General features: G+C 48.2%; 2 protein-coding genes across 2 annotated transcripts in view; one reads left to right on the top strand and one right to left on the bottom strand.

The window, feature by feature from the left end:
- Positions 1-12,678, bottom strand: part of Pecam1 (platelet and endothelial cell adhesion molecule 1) — a 97,181-nt gene extending 84,503 nt beyond the window's left edge. Inside the window, 2 exon segments of the mRNA XM_052757356.1 lie at positions 9,667-9,736; positions 12,529-12,678. The gene's annotated coding sequence lies outside the window, so the exon portion shown is untranslated.
- Milr1 (mast cell immunoglobulin like receptor 1) lies at positions 1,251-17,069 on the top strand. Its single transcript, XM_052757355.1, has 7 exons — positions 1,251-1,580; positions 1,828-1,869; positions 4,930-5,199; positions 10,255-10,371; positions 14,336-14,431; positions 15,989-16,057; positions 16,828-17,069. Exons 1-7 carry the CDS (start codon positions 1,475-1,477, stop codon positions 16,878-16,880), a joined length of 753 nt encoding a protein of 250 aa, XP_052613315.1. The 5' UTR covers positions 1,251-1,474; the 3' UTR covers positions 16,881-17,069.
- Positions 17,070-19,673: the final 2,604 nt, after the last annotated feature.

Raw genomic sequence — 19,673 nt, 5'->3', positions numbered from 1 at the left:
TAGCTTTGCGCCTGTCCTGGATCTCACTCTGTAGACTAGGCTGGCCTCGAACTCACAGAGAGCTGCCTGCCTCTGCCTCCCCAGTGCTGGGATCAAAGGCATGTGCCAGCACTGCCCAGCCAATTAATTAATTTGAATACCAAGAAGCATCTTTTTTTGTTTGTTTGGGTTGTTTTTTGGGGACAGAGTTTCTCTGTGTAGCCCTGGCTGTCCTAGTCTTCTATCTGCAGACCAGGCTGGCCTCGAACTCACAAAGATCCGCCTGCCTCTGCCTCCCGAGTGCTGGGACTAAAGGCGTGCGCCGCCGCCGCCGCCGCCGCCGCCGCCGCCGCCGCCGCCGCCGCCACCGCCGCCACCACCACCACCCTTCTCACTGCCCCCTCTACCTCTCTCTCTTGTTTTTTTGTTTTTTGTTTTTGTTTTTTGTTTTCTGCAAGAAGAATCTTTAATGATATAACTAACTTAAATATTAAAAAATAGCCGTACTGGAGCCATGGCTCAGAGTGAGAGTGCCTGCTGCTATACAGAGGACCCGAGGTCAGTTTCCAGTGCCCACATCGGGAGACTCACAATGGCCTGTAACTTCAGTTCCTGTGAATCAGATGCTCTCTCTGGCCCCAGCAGGCACCCACATGCATGTACAGTGTTGGAGCCTATGGCTTACTTTGTAGGCAGCTAGGAACGGGTGGGGATGTTGTTACTCCCACTGGTCGAGAATAAGCCCACTATCACAATGTTTGAGCCAAATCTGAAGCAAACTTTATTGAATACTGTCCAGGACAATGGACACTGACCAGGTCCATATTCAGGATTCCCAGAGTATGGCACCAAATTACATTAGTCAGAGGCTTATAAAGGCACACCCCACAATGCTACGTACTTCCCACCTTCCTCCAATCAGGGGCAAGCATACATCCTGGAGTACTTCCTGCTTAGTACCTCCAGCCTACATGTGATCAAGCACATCCTGTGCAGATGGGGTAACCAAGCTTGTTTCCAGAAGTGAAAACCTGAAAGTTATCTGTCCTTGGGCAAGTGGGGCTCACACATTAGAGGCATTTTTGTTTTATAGATCCCTTAAGCACAATGATTTAAACTTTTTTTTTCTGGAGCTGAGGACCGAACCCAGGGCCTTGCACTTGCTAGGCAAGCGCTCTACCACTGAGCTAAATCCCCAACTCCTGATTTAAACTTAAAACATAATTTTAGCTATCATAGTGGGGGGGGCGGGGGGGGGGGCAAGGGGGATGGGGACGGACAAAAGAACTGTTGTCACAGAACAAGTCCAAGAGAGGGAGGAGGTGCTTTCAGTTAGAGTAGCTGCTGAGCGCCTGTCCCAGTAACAAGAGGGCCAGTTAAACCACCTAGTCACGAGTCAAGTTGTGTAAACTCGTCTAAACCCCTCACTTCCTGCACGGGTTCTGGGACGAGGGATCTGTGAAGCCACACCCCCCTCTGCAGTAGCAGTACCAGGATGGGTGACAGAGGCTCTCCCCTGTGCCCCTCTGTCTTCTCATTCAAGGGAGTGAGGAGCTGGCTGGACAAACTGTTACTCTGGGCTATTTTTCTTTCTACTGCACGTAAGCCTGATTCCATATTTTAAGAACTGACTCTCAGGCCAGGAGTAGCGGTTCACACCCAGAGGCAGGGGTATCTCTGTGAGTCTGAAGCCAGCCTAATCTACATAGAGAGTTCCAGGCCAGCCAGAGCTACATAGTAAGACCCTGTCTCAAAACACAAAGACAAAAACCAAACCGACAAAAATCAGCTCTCCAAAACATCGTATGGAAAATGCGCTCCTTCTAATCTTCCCCTTTTCTCTTTCAGTTCAAAACGCCGCAGTGGATTATGAGGGGAAGAAAACAGACGGTAAGTTTCATTTCCTAAAAGGAGGTTCGTCGGAACGGCGCGATAGCTGGCTTTGAATGTGAGCGTTCCTTTACGGGCATTTCTGTGTTTTTAGATCAGCAACCAAGAGCAAAGGCTTCCGTTATCTGCCAGGAAGGAGATGAGCTGAGTTTAGAGGGGAAATTATAGATTTTTTTTTTCCTCCCACTTGAAACTCGGCGACAACATCTTGAGATGGTTTTACCATGAAAAACTTCAAACTCCATCTTTTTTGTTTGTTTGTTTTTAGCTAGAAAATCCTCACATGATCACTGTAAATTTTATTATTTATTTACTTTTGAGGCTGAGTCTCACGTAGCTCAGGCTGGCCTCAGACTCCATTATGTAGCTAAGGCTGGACTAGAACTCCTAAGCCTTCTCAAGGGAAGGACAACTCAGGACCCCCCAAGACCAAGATCTCAGCACAAAGGAGATGTATTTGCCCCAGAGGGACAGAGGCTGGGAATAACAGACAACGGCAGGACATAGAGGACGAGGGGGAAGAGAAGAGGAATAAGGGAGGGGGAAGGTACTTGCCCTGGAGGGCAAAGGACTGCCTCTGGACTGAGAGGAGACAGACGTGGCCATAGGCAAATGGCGGTTTACAACGGGAAAGGAAGAAACTCCATGTTAGGACGAGTTGGTTTGTTTTGATTGTGCATATTAATTAGGGTGACTAGGAGGAGGCTTTTGATTAATGGATTTCGATGCTTTGATAGGAGGAAGTGACCCAAAACGCCTTGGTGGCTAGCTTTAGGAATGTAAGGGGAATCGGAAATTGGGAAGAAGGGCAAAAGGCAAAACCTGTTGGCACCACGTTCACCATGCTCGGGCCTGCTAGGGCCTTCACTTTCTACCTCTTCCTCTCAAGTGCGGGGTCACAGGTGCGTGCCACCATGCCCACTCGAACACATCATAAATTCAAGCAACTGGTACTATGCATGGGAGGAACTCCACGGTGGAGTCAGGGCACTTGGTTGCTGAGTTGCCTGGCATGCTGCTCACCAGCTGGCAGCCTGGGCACTCAAACTGATCATTTTTGAGTTTGATTTCTTTTATCTGGGAGGTGGGAATGCTGCAGTACACATTCCCTACACCGTTTCTGGCAAACAGCACTCCTTCAGTGCGTGCTAACCATGGGAGATTGAAAGTGCTTTGCACAGCCCCAGCCTGCCTCCTCTCTACCCAGAAGCAGTCAGTAACAGTAATTGGGTTGTTTGGGCTTTTTGTTTTGTTTTTGTTTCCATGGATTGTTTGTGATAGGATCTTGCTATATAGACTAGCGCTCACTGTGTAGCCCAGGCTATCCTGAACTCATAGGAATCCTCCTGCTTCAACTTCTTAAGCGCTGAGTGTGATTGAGCACACACTGTAGAAGCCTAGATGGATATGTTTGTGTCTGTCTACGATGTCAGGATGTATTGAATGGCAATAAATTCACAAGCTGTGTTGGTTCTGCTAACTGTAATTTTCCAAGTCGTCCTGATTTCCCTTGATAGTTGGCAGTTAGTAAACACGGGTTCTTCTATTCCAATTTCAAATTTAATATTAACGCTCAGACCACACATTACACTTCTTACAGTCAATATACACATGAAGAACCGGAAAATATGTATATGGCACACGTCTTTAATCCCAGCACCCCGGAGGCAGAGACAGGCTTATCTCTTGAGTTTGAGGCCAACCTGGTCTACAGAGCAAGTTCCAGGACAGCCAGGGATATACGGAGAAACCCTGTCTCAAAAAAAAAATGTGTGTGTGTGTGTGTACATGTTACAGACTGACCGTCAAAGTCACAGCAGACAGAGTTCAAGGAATTCTAAGAGGCCTCACTGAAAGCAGAGTTTGGTGTAGCCTAGGCTGGCCTAGAACTCACTATGAGGCAGAGACTGACCTTGAATTCTTGACCCTTCTGCCTCTATCCCCCAAATGCTGAACTTACAGCTGTGATGACAACAGAGGAGAGACAGACCCTGGGGGACCTGGGGGGGCTGGGGAGACCTGGAGGGGTTGGGGGGACCTGGAGGATCTGGGGGGACCTGGGGGACCTGGAGGATCTGGGGGGACCTGGGGGAGCCTGGCAACAGAGCAGAAAACGATTTGTAGTGGGTAATTTAATGGAAAATTCAAAGCTGGGGTCGGGGGAGGCTGTCCCTGGTTTATGGGAAACGTACTCCATGATAAGAACATTTGGCAGTTCTTACCTGAAAAGCATTACAAACAGGAATTGAAAGCTCTTGTCAAAGCCAAACAAAAACATAGAGACAGCTGTGCCATAAAGGGATCTTTATCCCGAGAAAAGCAAAGAAGACCGAAATTGGAACATGGGTGTGCAGACTGGGTGGCTTCAGGCACTCCTGAAGAACAAAACGAAAGATTGGCATTGACTGGGGAAACAAAATTGTCCTGGGGTGTTTGTTTCTGTCTTGATAAAAGGGGGTGTTCGTGTGACCAAATATCAAGACAAGAAGCAGCTGAAGGCAGGAAGGGTCAACCTGGGCTCACGGCTCAAGGGGAGATTATCGCCCATGATGGCTGGGAAGTCATGGCGGCAGGGGCCTGAGGTGGCCGGTCACACAGCATCCACAGACAGGAAGCAGAGAGAGAGAGATGCTCAGCTCATGGTCTCCTTGGCTTCTTTTTATTCAGTGTGGGATGGATCACATCGCCCACATTCAGAGTGAGTCTTTCCACCCCAGTTAGCCCAATCTAGAAACTTCCTCACAGACATCCCAGAGGCAGTCTCCTAGGTGGTCCTAGAGCCTGTCAGCTTGACACTATTAACCCCCACGTCTCCTGTAGCCCAGCCTGCCTTTGAACTACCTGGATAGCTAAGGATGGCCTCGAACTCCTGGTCCTTTTTGCCTCCATCTCCCACGAGCTGGAATTACAGGCATGAGGTACCGTGCCTGACTTACGCTGTGCCCAGGATGGAACCCAGGGCTTTGTGCAGGCTAGGCAAACACTCCACCGCCCAAAGCCGCACTCCCAGCCCCATCAAGCGGTTTTAATGAAGACTGCCATGTCATTTTGTTTTTCCAGAATTGCCTCCTCCAAATCTGAACTCAAGTACGAATGTGGTCAGGATGGGCCAAAATGTATCTCTGTCCTGCTCCAGCAAGAACACATCAGTGGATATCACCTATTCATTATTTTTGGGTACGAAACACATAGAAACCAAGAAAAGAAGAGAGGAAACCGTCATTTTCCACCTGAAGATCTCCAACGCCAATGAAATAGGCCCTTACAAATGCAAAACCAATGTTTCCAACCTGCAGAAATATAGTCAGGAACTCAACTTCACGATCGCCAGTAAGTGCCTCCTCCATACAGTGGTGATGGGGGGTGGGGGGAAGGGGGGCTGAAGGGAGTCTCTCTGGTGCTACAGAAGGCTCTTGGCAGTTCAAAACACTCAAGAATGTGGAAAGGGACTGGAGACGTGGCTCATCAGTTTAGAGCACTTGCTGTGGGCTTTCTCCCCTCTTTTTTCTTATTCTGTCTGGGACCTCAGTCTAAAGGATGGTGCTCCCACATTGGAGAGGGTCTTCTCCGCTCAGCTAATCCTCTATGGAAGTGCTTCACTGATCTCCTAAGCCCTCCTTCCTCTAACCAAGATTAGCCGGCTCACCGATCTTCTTCCCTTGAAGCCCCACGAGCCCACACCTTTCCCGGCCAGCCACGCCTCATGTGTTCTTTTTTCTTTCTGTTACTTTCCCCTGCCATGCTTCTCTTAGTCCGGCACCAGCAGCCTCATCTGTGGTGACCTTGATAATGAGTCCCCAGAGAGTGAGAGAAGGGATCTAAACACATCGCGTCTGCAGTCTTGTCAAACTTACAAAGAACCACTGGTTCTCCAGGTCTACCGGCGTGGAGGCCACGAGCCACACGTATCCACGCAAAATTAAATTCACGCTAATCAAAATGATAGTAAAAAGAATTCTAGGGCAGGAAAGATGGCTCAGCGGGGTAAAGGCGCTTGCCGTACAGGTCTGAGTTTGATCCTTGGAGCTCACATAAAGGTGGAAGGAGAGAGCTGATTCCACAGAGCTGTTCTCTACCTCCACATACATGCTGTGGTATGTGCACCAACGCATGTTTGCTTGAACGTGCATGTGAGTACGTGCACACACACACACACACACACACACACAATTAATAAATACGTTCTAAAAAATTCAATACCACAGTGCTGGCCATACCTTCAACTGGCCCAACATTTGGGAGGCAGAGGCAGGTAGATCTCTGAGTTCAAGGCCATCCTGCTCTATATAGCTAGTTCCAGACTAGCCAGGGCTACATGCTGAGACACTGTCATAAAATTAAAAACAAACAAACAAACAAAAAAAAAAAAAACCCTCAATGCCACGGTCTTGTCACATGTCTAGTATTCAAGAGTCACAGGTAACTGGTGACTGCCATGTTGGTTAACATAGAACATGTCCCCCACTACAGAAAGTTTTGTTGGATGGAAATACAGGTCAATGGCTCTAAATTTTAGGGTGCAAATGTCATAATCCAATACAGCAGGGCGTACTTTCCCCAGAAGTAGGCTCAGAAGACCAGTGTGTTTTGTTGCCCTGACAAAAACCTCTAGAGAAGAGAAGGCTTATTTGGGTTCCCAGATCCCAGCGACATAGTCATCATGACAGGGACAGTTACAGAGGAGTGGGCAGTGGACAGTCACATTTCGACCACATACGGGAAGGAGAGTGGGGGGGCAGCCTGGTCTCAGTTTTCTTTCTCTAATTTTTAAATTTTAGTGATTATTACTTTTTTTTAAAGACACAGTCTCATTATGTAGCTTTGGCTAGCCCGGAATTCACTGTGTCGAGGAGGGTGGCCTCAGACTCACAGAGATCCATCCACCTGCCTCTGCCTCTGCTAGGGTTAAAGGCCTGTGCCCCCAGGCTGCTTTCTCTTTCTTATGCAACCTGGGACTTCTCCCATGGGATGATACCACCCACACTTCGGGTGCTTCGGTCCACGTCAATCAACCTAATCTCTATAATCCCTCATGACTTGCCCAGAAATCCGAGTCCTAGGGGATTCTGGAGCTGATCAAGTCCACACCACTGTTAGCCAGCACAGCTAGAGGTATGGGTTTTTACAGGCGTTCCATGCTATGGGCTCCGGGTGGGAGGCAGCAGCCTGGGCAAAAACTACGTGGTGACTGTGGCTGTCATAGAAATGAGTGGGAGGAACACAGACAGACACAGAGCTGTTTAGCACAATGGCTAAACAGAGTCCTCTACCCGACATGGTAAGGCTGCCAGATGGACATTCTCTGCATATAACCTTCCTGTGGTTTGTTCAAGTGGCGCTCTGTCCTGTCAAACTGTTCGACGGCTTATAAAACACGGTCATCTTCAGTGAAGTCTCCCAGATCCATCTCTATCGATTGCTCACTTGGTGCAGGCTGCTGTTTGTTGCAAGCTATGGTGCTTCTAGGACATCAGTGATACCTAAGACAGGGTCGTGTCCCAAGCCCCATCAGGACCGATGGTTGGAGCCATAAAGACAGGTTCCTTAATCAGGGCTTCCCTTATCAGCTAAGGCTGGAGAACCTGGACGCACCACACCCTGACTTACATTGACTGTTTCCCGCCCTCATGGAGCCTGTGGTTGTGGCTCACAAGCTGTGCTGGCTACTGTAAAGGAAACTGGCACAGAGTGGAGAAAGAAAGGTAAGGCCTGAGAAGGGCCCCCCTAGGTGAGGTAGGAGGGCCTGTCCAAGGGGCTAGGAGAATGAGAAAGAGAATGTGGGGAGAGTGGGAAAAGAGAGCTGTGGTTGAAGTCCTTGGCACGTTCAGAGCTCCATTGGGGTGGGAACTGGGCTGGTTGAAGGTCAGAGAAGGAGCGTGTGAGGCCAGGGGACACTTCAGACCCAGGGCGTCAAGTTTGAGCAGTGGGAGATGGAGAGGTGGGGAGGTGGGGGAGGGACAGGGCTCTGCAGTCAGTCTGTTTGTCAGCTCTGTGGCCTTGGGCATTTCCTTCTGCCTTTGGAAGCAGCCTCGTTTATGTAGCCTAGGCTGGCTCTATACTCACTTATGTAACCAAGGATGACTCCTATGGACTACACAGAGAGACCCTGTCTCAAAAAGCATAAATAAATAAGTTAATTAATAAAACTAAAGAAATCTATAAAAAAAAAAAAAACTGTAGGAAAAAAAGAGCAGAATTTGACAGTAACCCGAGCTCTGTATTTCCTGTTTTGAGCTGCCCTCGAGTTGATTTAGCAGGGCCACTTCTGCTTTTCGGAGGAAGTAAAAGTACTCGTACAACTGACTTCTATAAATGGAAACACAGAGAAGCATGGCACTTTCGGGTTGAGAATAAAGCCAGCTCTCCACTGCATACTGGAAACTGGACCGTTGACAAAATCATACTCACGGCTCATGGTGGAGCTGATTGCCACTGTCCAATCCCTGGGCCCCCCATGGTGGAAAGAATCAACTCCCATAGGTTGTCTTTTAGCTTCTACATGCATGCCATAAATGTGCCTATATATGTATGCATATATATATATTATATATATGTAATATATATATATTAAATAATTTTTTTTCTTTTTGGTTTTTCGAGACAGGGTTTCTCTGTATAGCTTTGGAGCCTGTCCTGGAACTCACTTGGTAGCCCAGGCTGGCCTCAAACTCACAGAGATCCGCCTGGCTCTGCCTCCCGAGTGCTGGGATTAAAGGTGTGCGCCACCACCGCCCGGCGATTGTAGTCATTCTTTTTTTTTTTTTTTTTTGGTTTTTCGAGACAGGGTTTCTCTGTGTAGCTTTGCGCCTTTTCCTGGAACTCACTTGGTAGCCCAGGCTGGCCTCGAACTCACAGAGATCCGCCTGGCTCTGCCTCCCGAGTGCTGGGATTAAAGGCGTGCGCCACCACCGCCCGGCTGCGCCACCACCGCCCGGCTGTAGTCATTCTTAAGAACAAACAAATTGACTAGGTTGTGGTGGCGCACACGCCTTTAATCCCAGCACTCAGGAGGCAGAGGCAGGTGGATCTCTGTGAGTTCGAGGCCAGCCTTGTCTACAGAGTGAGTGCCAGGACAGTCAGGGCTACACAGAGAAAGCCTGTCTTGAAAAACCAAAAACAGAATAGACAAATAGCCAGGTATGTTCCACACCCCTGTAGTCCCAGCGTTTGGGAATTGGAAGCAGGAGGATCAGGAGCATAAAGCTAGCCTCAGCTACCTAGTCAGTTCAAGAAAAGAAACAATAGACCATGAAGTCGGAACATCAGTTCTCTGAAGCCACGAGGCAGCCTTGCTCCACCCTCCAGCTTCTCAGCACTTGGCTTGTGCCGTACTGCAGGCGGTCAGTCAGGTTCGCTGTTTGTCTGGCTCCCAGCTGTGTGTGTGGCTCCTCAGCAGGGCATTCGCCTTGAGGCCAAGGAGCTGGAGTAAGGGGTTGATCTGTGTGCATGGAGGGAGTACCCGGTATGGTTGGCTATTGTTTGAGTACCCACTTTCATCCTTCTAGACCAGGCAACTGCCCTAGTCAACCAGTTGGAAACAGATCTAAACCGACTCTATTTAGTTTATTCTGTGTGTGTGCGGGCATGTGCTTGTGGCACTAAGTGATGAGTGTGTTCTCTGCTTCCACAATGTGGGTTCCAAGGACCGGACTCAGGCTTCCGTTACAGCGCTTTACCCTGCTGAGCCATCTTGCCAGCCCCAGACCAGTCTGCAGCTCCATGCAGCAACTTGCCTCACAGTTCACTCACCTTGATGATGCTTTCTCTCCCTGAGTTCCTTCGACAGACTGCACTTACCTCCAGAAAGCGCAGAGGCTTCAGCACTGATGCACCTCCTGTTTGGGCCTTGCTTCCAAATGCAGGCTCCCTGGGGGAGGGTACACACCAGATGGAATTGATTCCCTGATCAAGGGCAGAAACGGGTATGGCGGGGAGACCTGACTCCTGCTGTTCCTAGTGTTCCCAGCCCTGCCTTCCCCCTCCGAGGTCCGAACAGCCCTCACAGCCATAGCTGCAGCCACGTCAGACTTCGCGTTTTCTTGGAGACATTGGGCCTTTGGTATTTCTTCCCTTCTTTGTTTGGTTTTGGTTTTGGTGTTTTGGTTTTGCTTTGTTTTGTTAATTTGTTTGGTTTCAGTTTGGGGGAGAGGAAATCCCCATGTAGCCCAGGAAACTCATGATCCCACTTCAGCCTCCTGAAATATACAAATATATCCTACCTCACCTAGTTTTTTTCTTTCTCTTTTCTCCTGACTAGGTCTGTAGGCTGGCTGGCCTTGAAATTCTGATAATCCTCCTGCCTCAGCTTGTTGAGTGCTGAGATGACATTGTTTGGTCTCACATTGTCACAGCCACTGGTGACCCATGAACACTGTTTTCTTACAGAAGAGGACAGCCGTCCTTCCCGTCTGCTGCCACGGCTGCTCCCAGGGTTGCTTCTGGGGCTACTGGTCATAATAATCACAGTTCTGGTTTTTTTGATTCAACCAAAATGCAAAAAAGGTAGGTTCTCCTTGGTATGTTCCTGGGAGGTTCAGACTCAGCAGGGCAGAAGGGGAAGGGACCAGAGTCAGAAACGGGGTGGGGAGGGGCTGGAGAGATGGCTCAGCAGTTAAGAGCACTGGGTTCCCAGCACCCAGTGGTGCTGAACAATCACTTGGAACTCCAGTTTGAGGGGATCTGACGCTCTCTTCTGACCTTGGCGGGCAACTCTTGGCATACACAAGGTGCATATCCATACATGCAGGCAAAACACTTATACACATGACATTTTTAAAAATTGGAAACACATACTTAAAGAAAAAGAAATGGAGTGGGGAGACTATGGTCTTCTGATCTCAGGTGGTGAGCGGGGTTGGCTTGGTTAGTACGTGGATAGAAGAAATGGAGTAGGGAGAAAATGAAGAGGAGGAGGAGGGTTCAATCCCCAGGACCCACATGATGGAAGGGGAAAATTGACTCTGGTGCATTGTCCTCTGACCTCCACAGTGCTGTGTGGCATGCACATACCCACACACTAACAAGTAACTAAATGTAATTTTAAAAATTTCAAAAGAGGGGCTGGTGAGATGGCTCAGTGGTTAAGAGCACTGGCTGTTCTTCCAGAGGACCTGGGTTCAATTCCCAGCACCCACATGGCAGTTCACAACTGTCTGTAACTCCAGTTCCAGGGGATCTGATATCTTCATACAGACATACATGCAAGCAAAACACCAATGCACACAAAATAAGAATATATAAATCATTAAAAAAAAATTTCAAAAGAGATGAGAAGCCAGGCGGTGGTGGCACACACCTTTAATCCCAGCACTCAGGAGGCACAGGCAGACCTCTGGATTTGAGGCTAGCCTGGTCTACAGAGTGAGCTCCAGGGCAGCCAGGGCTACACAGAGAAGCCCTGTCTTGAAAAAACAAACAAAAATAAGAGATGAGAAATGGCCGGGCGGTGGTGGCGCACGCCTTTAATCCCAGCACTCGGGAGGCAGAGCCAGGCGGATCTCTGTGAGTTCGAGGCCAGCCTGGGCTACCAAGTGAGTCCCAGGAAAGGCGCAAAGCTACACAGAGAAACCTTGTCTCGAAAAACCAAAAAAAAAAAAAAAAAGAGATGAGAAATGAAGGGGTGAGCAGACAGACTTCATGAGGCTCACAGGGCACAGCCTTCGAGTTCTCTGTGAAGCCATTTTGATGGAGGTTGTCTGGAGAGCCAGCCTCACATGGACACAGCTTACACACACAGCCCTGTGCCCCTAATCCCCATGACTGAATTAGAATTCTGCAGCTACCATCCCAAAATTACTAATAATATTGGTACTTTTATTTATTTATTTATTTTTAGAGATTTACTTATTATGTATACAGTGTTCTGCCTGCTTATATCCCTGCAGGCCAGACGAGGGCACCAGATCTCATCACAGATGGTTGTGAGCCACCATGTGGTTGCTGGGAACTGAACTCAGGACCTCTGGAAGAGCAGTCAGTGCTCCTAACCCCTGAGCCATCTCTCCAACCCCTCTGCTTTTGTTTTTTGATTGGATCTTGCTATATATGCCTGGTTGGCTCTGAACTCACAATGATGCTCCCGTCTCAGCTAGGGAATGTTGGGCTTACAGGTGTGTACCACCACTCCCAATTTATATATATATATATATATTTATATTTTTTTTGAGACCGGGGCTCTTGTAGCATAGGATGGCCGCAAACTCACCATGACTTCTGATCCTCTGCCTTCCCACCCCCAGTGCTGGGATTACAAGCACATGCCCTTCATCCAGTTTACTTGACAGTGGGGATGAACCCAGGGCTTCTTGCGTGCTAGACAAGCACTCTACCCACTGAACCACACCCCCAGCCTGTCTTCATAAAATTATGCTAAAATATACACGCAATGAAATTTTCCTATTTTACCCCCCCCCCCCCCCCGCCTTTTATTTTACGATATGAGGCCCTGTCAAGAGCTCTACTCCCAGTCCAGCTTGTTCATATGCACGTTAGTGACCTTTAGTCTGTACTCCGTGTGAGACCAGCAGTAGCCCCACACCTTTGTCGGCTTCCCAGGCTGAAACCCAGTGCCCTGGGATAACTCCTCATGCTGTCCCCCTGCCCGGTAGCTGTTTGCTCTGCCCGGCAGCCACCATTCTGCTTTGGTCTCCACAGACCTACCTATTCTAGGGTTCCATCCCAGTGGACTCCGGCAGCTGTTGTCTGTCTTGTTTTATTTTGTGACCGGGTCTCCTGTATCCCAGGCTGGCCTCAAACTCACCACGCAGTTGAGGGTAGCCTTGAACTTCTGGTCCTCCTGAGTGGGTGGATTGCAGGGGTGCAGAATGAGCTCAGGCCTTCCTGCTTGCTAGGCAAGGACTCTACCAACTGTGCCACATCCCCAGGGGCTGCCCTTTGGTGCTTGGCTTCCTGTGCACATCAGAATGTCTTCCCTTTTTCGGCGGGGGAACACTCTGATCTGGATGCATACCTAATGTTTCCCCAGCCCTCCACCCCATGCTTCTGGCTATTGTAAACAGTGCTACTGTGCACGTGGGTGTGCATGGATGCATATCACTGTTTATAGCAAGAGGCTCCTGAAGTTCTCTGTGTGTCATATAGTTGGTCCAGAGCAGAAACCCCTCAACGGGTGGAGCCTTCTGTTTCTCAGCTACCTTCAGGAAGCTTGGTGTGTGAAGTTGGATGGGAACATGTCTCTCTCTTCCCACCTGATGCTCAGCAGCAACAAGAGACCCGTCACCATCCAGCTAGAAGCCTTTCCCTATTTACCTCTAAGCCCTTCTCTGGTAGAGATTTCCAAGTGGCCCTTTGACAGGGCACACGTGTGGAGAAATATCTAGACTTGCACAAAACAGCATTTGTGTCTCAGCACAGAAGGCTCTAAGCCGAGGGTTGTTGGGTTCCTGGTGTTTGTGTCTCTGGGCCTCAGTATTCTGGCCTGTGGAATGGGACTGTGGAGAGCCTGTCTGAATGACTGAGACTCATTCATAGATGTCAGGCCCCTGTGCCTCCCTCCATCTCTACACGGACAAAGGTCACAGAGGGCAGGCACTCCGCTGACACAGCAGCTGAAAAGCAACCAGGACACAGTTTAGTGTGACAGTCGTCCCTTCTTAGCTGGCACAAGGCCCAGGGTAGGCTCCGGGACAAACCCACCCCTAAAAGCCCTTGAAATAGATGCCCTACTTAACACAGCCCCTCAGACATCTCAGGAACATCTCCCTTTTCTACAGGCAGAACCGCCCTGAGTTTCCTGTCAAAGTGACTTCAAGATTTGCACACGCCATTAATCCCAGCACTCAGGAGGCAGAGGCAGGCAGAGCTCTGAGTTCAAGGCCAGCTTGGTCTATAAAGAGTTCCAGGACAACACAGAGGAACCCTGTCTCAAAAAATTTCTGCTGGCCTAGAACTTAGTTGCATTCCTCATCTCTTGAAGACGACTCAAGGCTTCCTACCAATTATTCCTTTCAAGAAAGAAAGAAAATGTGTCTATTTCCAATACAGTATGTAGGCTAAGACCTCACAGGGCCTGGTCAGGAGGCCCCTGGATCAGAGGAGTGGGTTTCATATACGAATTTATGATTGTTTCCCTCATTACTTCAGGCTAACACTAAGACATGTCACTTAGAATCATGGGAGAATCAGCCCCTTGGCAGAGAAGACAGGAAAAACATATCTAAATTGGTTCAAAGTGATGACTCTGTGACTTTTGTTTTTTTTTTTAAATTTATTTATTTATTATGTATACACTGTTCTGCTTGTATATATGCCTACACACCAGAAGAGGGCACCAGATTTCATTACAGAAGAGGGCACCAGATTTCATTACAGATGGTTGTGAGCCACCATGTGGTCGCCGGGAATTGAACTCAGGACCTCCAGGAGAGCATCTAGTGCTCTTAACCTCTGAGCCAGCTCTCCAGCCCCCGACTCTGTGACTTTTTTGTTTGGTTTTGTTTTTTGGCAGGAAATGCTCAGAGAGAGAGTAAGTCCAAGGATTCTGGAGATGCACCCATGCAAAGTGGGCTGTATGCAAATGTCTGTGAACCTCAAGCTCAAACAGGTTAGGGGCCTTGCTGGCTCTTTTGATTAGTTTGGTTGGTTGGTTTGGGGGTGACTGTATACATACATACATACATACATACATACATACATACATATATACATACATACATATTATATATATGTATACACACACACACACACACACACACACACACACGGTATGGTGCTGGAACTTGAATCCAAGGTGTCACACATGCTGGACAAGTACTCTACACAGTGCTCGTTATTTAAAAAAAAATTTTTTTTAAAGATTCTCCAGAAACTTCAGTTAAAAAAAAAAAAAAGGAAGCCAAGTAACAGTATCCCATCTCCCTCCCACCTCCCTTCCATCCCCCATCTTACACACCAGTAGGTCATTCTATCCTTTGATTTTTTTTTTTAGTTAACATACTTTAGAGATGACTTTATATTAACTTGGGAAGATCAATGCTGTATCCCAAAGTTTTTCATGATCATATTTTTTTGTTGTTTGTTTTTTTGAGACAGGGTTCCTCTGTGTAGCCCTGGCTGTCCTGGAACTCACTCTATAGACCAGGCTGGCCTTGAACTCACAGAGATCTACCTGCCTCTGCCTCCTGAGTGCTGGGACTAAAGGCGTGCGCCGCCGCCACCACCACCCAGCTTATGATCATCTTTTAAAAAAAGATTTTGTTGTTCATTTGTTCTGTTTTGAGACAGAGTTTTGCTATGTAGCCCAACTGGCTTCAAACTTGTAATCCTCCTGCCTCAGACTCTTGAGCGATGGGATCACAGACATGTGATACTATGTCCAATAAGTTGTTCTTTAAAATTATCTATTTTAATAACAAATAAAACTATATGTATTTATCATGTGCAACGTGGTTATTTGGGAACAGAGTTTTTATTTGCTTACTTGTTTTTTTATTAGCAACTAGTCTAGGCTGGCTTCGAACTCACTATGTTGCCCAGGATGACCTCAAACTTATAACAATTCTCCTGCTTCATCCTCCCACGTCCTAGAATTACAAATGTGACTTATATTGTGTGTCACCCTTGCCCAGAGGCCATGATAACCTTTTCCGTATCTATTTTAGTCTGCACGCTGCAGAAGCGAGAACATCTCAGTTTTGTTTGCTTGCTTACTTTCTTTGTGCAATGCTTGGGATCAAGCCCAGGGCTCCACACGTGCCGGCCAAGTGCTGGAGAGAACATGAATCTGCTCCCTTAGCAGTTTTCAAGATTGTAGTATTGAATGATTAGCTAGAGTCGCCATACCGTATAATATTTAGTCACTTCTCATATCAGACATTGCATGTTGGATGCTTCGGGGTGGAAGGACTTGGCTAAGGGGCTCTGTCCCAGCCAGCTCCACAGAGCCCCGGCCACACTCTGAGCACTGTGCAAGGCCCGGCACACCAGCACCAGCTCCCAGTCTTGCCAAGCAGGAGCCTGGATCAGACTTGAAGTGACAGAAATCCATTTCCACACCCCCAAAGGGAAAGAGCTCTCCCTAGGCCCTAGTCCACCACCCTCACACGGTGGTCAGAGGATCCAAGAACTGGCCCAGTAACACTATGCCTTGTTTTTTGCCCAGAGGCAGGAGAAGCCCAGGAGCTACACTATATCACTCCAGTCTTCAAGGAGGTGGTACCCAGGGAACAAGGTGAGTCATGATGGGGACAAGAGATGCTGTTGGAACGAGACAAGAGTCCCTGCGACGTCACTGTGCGCAGGGGCTTTGTATCTAAGGATGGGGTGTGGGGACCCTAGGCTCCCAGCAAGTCCACGGTAACCAACGACAGCTCCCACAAATACGTCAGATGGAGGGATGGGAGGAGGAGAAGACAAGGTGGGGACTGTCCTCTAAATACTTCCAAGACAGGCTGCAGAGACAGCTTGGCATTCACGAGCGCGCACTGTGCTTCCAGAGGACCTGAGTCCACTTTCCACACTCACGTCCTGTGGCCCACAACCACTTGTGCTCCTATGCACAAACACCCCTCACACACACAAAATTCAAATCAAATCAAGTCAAAAAACTCCCAAGAAGAGGATTCAGGGTCACTACTAAAACATTTTCAGGAGGAAATCGGGGGCTGGGGAGATGGCCCTGGGGCCAAGCACACTTGCCTGCACTTTGCATGAGGACCTGAGTTTGGATCCCAGCTCTCATGCAAAAAGCTGGGCACAGCTGTGCTGGGGCCTGTGACCCCAGTGCTGAGATGAGACTGCTGGGGCCCACTGGCAGTCTGAGGACAACGTGGAGTCAGCTCTCTCCTTCCACCCTGTGGGACCCTGGGGTAGAACTAAGGTCACCAAGCTTGGTGGCAAGTGGTGTTACCCACTGAGCCCACCCACCTGAAATGGGGGTTCCTTTGAGACTTTGAACTCATGGCTGGAGGTTACTGAGTTATCTTCCCTTTTCCATTTCAGAAGGCTGTGTGGGCAATCCAGCTGATTATGTCTATTCTGAGCTCACCTACTGAAGTGTGAAGAAACTGACTGCATCCCCGTGTAAAAGACTTTCTAGTAAGCTGATGTGTATGGAGAAACAGCAAATTCACCTGGTGCTTCAAAGTTTCACCTGAGGCTGGAGCAGGAGGATCCTGAATTCAAGGCCAGCTGGGACTACAAAGCAAGACCCCATCTTAAAACACAAAACCAAAAATATTTAACCTGGTCCCCTAAGATGAATTTGTATTTTTCACATCTGAACACTATTTCTTTGACTAATTTGGGCCTCTAATCTTGTCATCAAAGTAGCCAGGCTTGATAATAGTTATAAAATATTTGGTTTTGTGGGCATCCATCGTTCTCACTTTCCAACACCATTTAAAAGGAATTATCAGCCGGGCGGTGGTGGCACACACCTTTAATCTCAGCACTCGGGAGGCAGAGCCAGGCGGATCTCTGTGAGTTCGAGGCCAGCCTGGGCTACCAAGTGAGTTCCAGGAGAGGCGCAAAGCTACACAGAGAAACCCTGTCTCGAAAAACCAAAAAAAAATAAAAATAAAAATAAATAAAAAAAAAAATAAAAGGAATTATCTTGGGGCTGAGGAGGTGGCTGAAGAGAATCACATACTGCTCTTTCAAGGGACAGGAGTTTGATTCCCAGTATCCACATCCCACGACTCATAGTTGCCAATAACTTTGTTTCCAGAGGATCCATCGCCCTCTTCTGGCATCTGCAGGCACTGCACTCATGTGCACAGACACACACCTAAACACTTAATTAAAAATAAATAGTCCACAGCCATACCAACCTGAACTTGCCCAATCTCATCTAAAAATAATAAAATTTTTAAAAGTTAAATCTTAGACAAAAGAGCAGTTTGTGAGTGGTTCATGAAGGCATTATAATGATCATCTTTTGTATCCCCTTGTCTTTACGCCTGCCAAAGGTTCAAATGCAAAAACAAAGCATGGCCAGGTGTGGCGGTGCACATCTCTAATTCTGGCACTCAGGAGACAGAGGCAGGTGCATTTCTGTGAGTTCCAGGACAGCCAGAGGCTACACAGTGACACACACACACAAAAAAAAAAACAAAAAAACAAAAACCCACAACAAATAAACACCACCACAAAGCCTAATCCATGTCTAAGTCTAAATATGGGTGACCTTGAAAATGGGTCTGAGGAGCTGGGGAGACAGTTTATCAGGAAAGAGTGCTTACTCCACAAGTGTGAGGACCTGTGTCAAATCCCCAACACCCATGTAAAAATCTGGGTGTGGCTACACACACCTGTAACCTCTGCAGTATAGGGGAGCAGACCTCTGTGTGTGTGAGTATGTGTGTGTGCGAGATTATACTGTTTCAAAAAACTGTCAGTACTGGTATTGAAGAAATTGGGAGCCTCTCAATTCCAGGGGATCTGACACTCTCTCTGGACTCTTTAGTCACCTGCACTCACGTGTGCATATATCCTCACACAGATACCCAGATATACCTAATTAAAAAAAAAACAAATCTTGTTAGTATTGATTTTCTTTCTTTCTTCTTCTTCCTTTTTTGTTTTGTTTTGTTTTTCTCTGTGTAGCTTTAGCTGTCCTGGAACTCCCTCTGTAGATCAGGCTGGCCTCGAACCCAGAGATCTACCTGTCTCTGCCTCCCGTGCTGGGATTAAAGGCATGTGCTGCCACCACTGCCCGGCTAGTATTGATTCTCATTGTAACACAAACACACTAAAGTATCTTCCTCATGCCCACCTATAGGTACAAAGGGCGGATCCCCAGCAAGAGGTAGGAAATCAGCTTTGCCTATTGGGAGGGATCAAGGGACCTAAGAATGCTCAGGTCTCAGCTGTGCACATCCAGAGGTGCATTCTTCGCCGCCAGGTGTGCCTTTCTCTCCTTCAGTGTCTGCACCACACTTTGATGATGCCCCAGGCTTGTTCTCCGTACAGCCCCCTCTGGCTGGAGAAGTGGGGATGTCTGTAAACAGAGCTGAGGAGGCCTCTGGCTTGCCCAGCTTGCCCTTAATAGCTTCTCCTTTTCTTCTCTTCTAATGCCGGCAACAGAGGCCAAGCAAGTCTAGAACTGGGATAATTACCGCTGTTTCAAGTCTTTCAAGTGATGGAACCCCTGAGTAACAAGTGCTTCACTTTCCCCCCAGGGAGAGCCTTGGTACCTGTGGAGCCCAGGAGACAACACACGCCAAGTGTCCTCACTGCCCACTGGTCACTGGATATTGAGTCTTTGCTGCCTTCGCTCCACAGGAGCAATTCCACTCCCCAAAGATGCCTTCTAGAGCTTTCTGCCCTGTCTTACCCTGGATGAGATCTGAAAGCAGGGTGTGGGATACTGGCTTCTGTGTTTATTATGTACATGGAGGTGGCCCCGGAATGAAAGTGTGAGGGAAAGTCAGTACAAAGCTGAACCATAGAGCCGGGCGGTGGTGGTGCACGCCTTTAATCCGAGGACTGGGAGGCAGAGGCAGGCGGATCTCTGGGAGTTCGAGGCCAGCCTGGGCTACAGACTGAGTTCCAGGACAGGCTCCAAAGCTACACAGAGAGACCCTGTCTCGAAGGGGAAAAAAAAAAAAAGACTCAGAATGAAGCAAGAAAAAGACCCAGCATACATTTGTGGCAGGAATATCGGAGTGTGCTTGGCTCTGGTGACATCCTGCCAAGCAGTGAGTATTCCAGTTGCTCCCACACCTGGTAGTTATTCCAATCACTTCATTGAAGTGGTACTGCCAGGTTTCCCTAGTACAATATTTTGTGGCTAGGAACTCTGAATTGAAACCTGAGACTTGGTTCTCTCCTTCCATCTTTATTGG

The sequence above is a fragment of the Peromyscus californicus genome, unplaced genomic scaffold (genome assembly GCF_007827085.1).
Source record: "Peromyscus californicus insignis strain IS unplaced genomic scaffold, ASM782708v3 Scaffold_3__1_contigs__length_106647218, whole genome shotgun sequence".
NCBI lineage: Eukaryota > Metazoa > Chordata > Mammalia > Rodentia > Cricetidae > Peromyscus > Peromyscus californicus.
Note: the sequence above shows the minus strand (reverse complement) of the source record. Positions and strands in the feature narration are given on the sequence as shown.

Bases quoted from the DNA above. Each gene is read 5' to 3' on its own strand.
- Milr1 (XM_052757355.1), top strand. From the start codon at position 1,475: ATGGGTGACAGAGGCTCTCCCCTGTGCCCCTCTGTCTTCTCATTCAAG. The intron at 1,870-4,929 runs GTAAGTTTCATT...TTGTTTTTCCAG, and splicing joins TGAGGGGAAGAAAACAGACG to AATTGCCTCCTCCAAATCTG. The intron at 10,372-14,335 runs GTAGGTTCTCCT...GTTTTTTGGCAG, and splicing joins TCAACCAAAATGCAAAAAAG to GAAATGCTCAGAGAGAGAGT.